The 4,336-nt window shown below is 31.9% G+C and overlaps 1 protein-coding gene across 1 annotated transcript in view; it reads right to left on the bottom strand.

The window, feature by feature from the left end:
* Positions 1 to 2,150: 2,150 nt before the first annotated feature.
* The window catches only part of LOC125854823 (MDIS1-interacting receptor like kinase 2-like), a 6,319-nt gene continuing 4,133 nt past the window's right edge, over positions 2,151 to 4,336 (bottom strand). The window contains exons 2-5 of the mRNA XM_049534408.1: positions 3,938 to 4,246; positions 3,789 to 3,831; positions 2,960 to 3,110; positions 2,151 to 2,379 (exon numbers count right to left, since the gene is read on the bottom strand). Of these exons, the coding sequence (XP_049390365.1) occupies positions 2,151 to 2,379; positions 2,960 to 3,110; positions 3,789 to 3,831; positions 3,938 to 4,246 (732 nt within the window). The remainder of the gene's footprint in view (positions 2,380 to 2,959; positions 3,111 to 3,788; positions 3,832 to 3,937; positions 4,247 to 4,336) is intronic.

Raw genomic sequence — 4,336 nt, forward strand, 5'->3', positions numbered from 1 at the left:
CTCTAACCTTTCACGTAGGAAATCAATTAACAATTGAAAGCAAAGTGAATTAGGAAATCAATTAACAATCATAAAAATTCTTGATGAATGATCAAAAATTCTTTATATTGATTTTGTTTTTGTAAAGGAATTAATGCATATTCATTTCTTCTGGCCGTCACTCGATTGAATTTTCAAAATCATGCCAAAGTATGCACGTCTTGGTTCATAAGTGGTGATGACTTCAACTTTTCATCAAGTATTCATGCTATTTGAACAAATCAGTCTTTAAAACTTCACAGTCATGTTGCAGAACTTGTGTTCCTCTTCACAATCTTAATTTTACCTTCAAATTGGCAAAAAGAGAGGTAAATTGAAAACTTGTAACTCATGAGATGATACCTTGCACACAATAGCTATGTCGACAAAATACCAATTGAAAATTATAGTGTGTATACCTTGAGAAGGAGAGAAATAAGAGCACATCACACATGAGTTATTTAATAAAGAGTACGTACTATATTTTTTGAAAGAAAGTAGTCATGGATCATGAGTAAATTTCAACTTTTCAGTATAAGTACTCACATATACATCATTTGTAAATGATGAATTGAAGACTTGTTGTAAGGGATGAGAATTGGAGAAAGAACAGGAAGAAAAGAGGTGTATTTTAGTACACAAAGGACTCAACTGTTGAGTTTTGTTAAACTGAAAACATTAGCGGTTTTTGGGTTTATTTGACGGAACAGTTATCTAATATAATAATAATTAACAATTAAAGTCATTAAGAAGTAGAAAATGATAAGTTGTAACATCTAACCATGTATTTTTTTCTATTTTAATTGTAATTATTGATTTTATTTTAAATGATTTTAATTAAAAAATAAGTGAAGGGCATTTTCGTAATTCAATTTTGAATTTAAAATTTTCTCACTTATAATAATACTAGTTCTGGAAATGTGTGCTGCACATTTGTCTTCTATTATGATCTAAAATTTATATAAGTCTAATATCATGTCGATATAAATAGTTATCACATTATATTTTTCTAAATATGATAAATCTTTTATTGATTAATATGTTTCTATATAAAGCTTACTTTTGCATCCAAAAATAAATGAAAAGAAGGATTTCAAATATAATCTTCTAGACTAAAATATCTAAATATATGTTTCTCTATACAAATACAAGGGTGACTACTAACTCTTTTCATTTAACTTTTAGCTATTTGTTTTGGAAAATAAGATGTGTTGAATTATGTCAAAATAATATAGCATATGATGATATATGACATATCAAGGAACTCTTGCTCTAAATTTAAGAAGTGCACCTAAACATTACTAACATGGATGCAATAAAAAATTAGGTAATCAACATACTTAGATATGACCATCATTGTTATCTATGATAATTTTCTTCCAAAGATTGTAGCTAGCTTGGTATGATATTAAACAGGAAAAACTAAGCTCTAATAAAATAAGGGGAATAAATTTAATGAAAGAATGATAAATGTAGCACCTTTTCGATGATCAACTTACATAACATAATTAAGTGAAATGACAAAGAAAGGAAGAAGAGAGTTTCCATCTCACTTACCCAAAGTATGTAAATCAGTGAAAACTTGCTGAATTCCTTCAATAATTGCCTAAAAATTAAATATTAAAAGAGAAGTTTTCAAAACATGAAAATGTAGTAGTGACTTACTATGCTTGTTAGAAGGCCATCTTTATAAAAAGATGAATTTCAACCTCCGCAAAGATTTTAGGCATAATACATATATTGGACCCTAAACTTGGCTTCAAATTTTAACTTTTACCTCCAACTTTCATAGTGCACAAACAAGCACTTTAACTATCCAACCTTTTAATAAATAAACACGCGAGTCCTATTTGGCAAAACGCGTGATGTGCACGTATTCTACGCGAGTTAGGAGTAATTTGACAACTCTACCACCCCGAATTCCGGCCAATCTCCGGCAACCCAAACCCCATTCATTTTCTTCTTTTTCAGGCAAAACGCCACCACCAAATGACCCCCAAACAAGTGAACAAACACATCCATTACTCCCCCCTTTTCCGGCCAGCAAACACCACTTGAAACCACCCAAAACCTCCATTCATTTTCTTCTTCTTCCCCCCGCTCACGCCACCACCAGCGAGCCGGCTTCAACCTCAAACAACCAGCAGCTCCCAACTCCAAACACCTCCAACCCAACCGTTCTCCTTATTCCTCCACACCAAAGCACAACCCATGAAGCGAACAAGCTTCGAGCTCACCAAACCCACCAAATACCCGACTCCAAACCCATCAGATCTGCCATCTCCGGCGAGAACCGGACACAAAACAGCAACCAAATGACCCCCCAAACCCCATGAAAACAGACCCAACAACCACAAACACCTAAACCAAGATGCTAGACATCAACAAACCTCTAAGCTTCGTCAAACAATGAGCCCCAAGCTCTAAAAACCATTAGGAGGAATTAGTTTTGATTCTTGTATTTAAATTAAAATTAATTTTTTTTTTCTAAAATCGACGTGTAAAATATTTTATTAGTTGGCAGCCATTGAGTGGCTCACTAATACAAGTTGGAGCGTTTGCATTTCACGCTCTTTGGCTGCAAAAAAATCGTGTGTTTATTTATTTAAAAGTTGAATAATTAAAGTGTCTGTTTGTGCACTATGAAAGTTGGAGGTCAAAGTTAAAATTTGAAGCCAAGTTTAGGGTCCAATATATGTATTATGCCAAGATTTTAAACATCTGTTCCCATCACATTGCACGCTCCGTATGAAGTTTTAGAATGTACACGTACATTTTTCTCCTATAAAAAAATAAAAGAATATAATGAAAAGGATTAGTGATCAACTAATGTATTTAGAGTGAAATGAAAAGTTTATTTCACAATCATGCATTTTTGCTATATAACCATTGGGTGATCTCTTTGCTACACAAATATAATATTGACTCGGATAGAAATTACCCCAACTCTTCATTTTCCTTATTCATCATTATTATTGTTGGAGCAATAAGTGAACATTTCTCATAATTAATACTGTGCAACTCTTCATTCACCTTCTTTAATATAATTATTATAGCAATAAGTGAATGTTCATAGGTATTGGGAGAGTAATCTAGATTAGGAAGAAAATCAAAAGCCAAAAATTGATAAAACTAACAAGCATGTATATACTGATTAGCATTAGTATAATAATATAATAGTATGATATAATTATTATTTAATATTTAATTTATTAATAGCTTATAACATTTTAATTTAATGTAGAGGTAAAATGGTAATTTATCTTTTTTCTAATATTCTTCTAATTTATATAGTAGGGGTTAAATCGTAAATCAACTTTTAACTTTTTTGTTCCCAGTTATAGTAATATATGATATTATATGATATGATATATGATGATATGATTATCTGTTGTTTCTTGTACTTCTTGTTCATTATTCCTTTGGATTGTTCTTCATTGAGACGGGATTATAAACAACGACTTCACTGTTTTGTAACTTGAATTGAAGCAATAATTCCTTCTCATAATACCAAAATTCCCCTGTTCCTGGCTCCAGAGGATTACAACTTAGTAAAACTTTGATTCTAAACTTCATTAAATTTGCTTCGATCAATCATGGCCAAAAGGAAATTGTTAAGAGTCGAAAACTAAAACACTAGTAAATCATTAAAACCAGTGCTCCTGCATATGTTCTAGACCGATCGAAAGAAAAAAATAAAAAAATGCAGCAACTTGAATTCTTGATATTTACTCAAGGCCAAAGAAGCAGAAGATTAAATAATTAATTACCTCTTACAATATACATATTAATAGAGTAAACCAAATGAGCACCCTAACAATACAACAATACTAATCCCAGCAATTGAAATACTTCCAGCCACTCAGCGACAAAGGTTATTCATTTCCATACATATCAGGGATTATATAGCTCGCATTACATGGGGGTTTCTCTGATGAATAGGTGGACGTGCATCCATTGATGATAACTTATGAGAGATGAAGTGCATTGTTGGCCTTGATTTTGGAGTTTCAAGCAAACAAGAGCATGCTAGCTTGATGATAAAAACCAAAACATCTTTTACTCTATCTTCAGGATATGGAAGGCGTTCATCCAGCAAATCGCTAAGCTGCTCAGGATCTATAGTCAATGAATTTGCTAGCACAGTAATGTATTCCCCAAGATGCTTTCCTTTGACTATCTCCAATGATAATACTCCAAAGCTATACACATCACACATTTGCGTAACCTTCATAGTATATGCAAGCTCTGAATAATACAATTTTCAAAACAATATTAACAATTAAAACGTGTAAATGAGATAAAAACAATGGAGTGT

This window comes from Solanum stenotomum, chromosome 2, assembly GCF_019186545.1.
Source record: "Solanum stenotomum isolate F172 chromosome 2, ASM1918654v1, whole genome shotgun sequence".
NCBI classification, from domain to species: domain Eukaryota; kingdom Viridiplantae; phylum Streptophyta; class Magnoliopsida; order Solanales; family Solanaceae; genus Solanum; species Solanum stenotomum.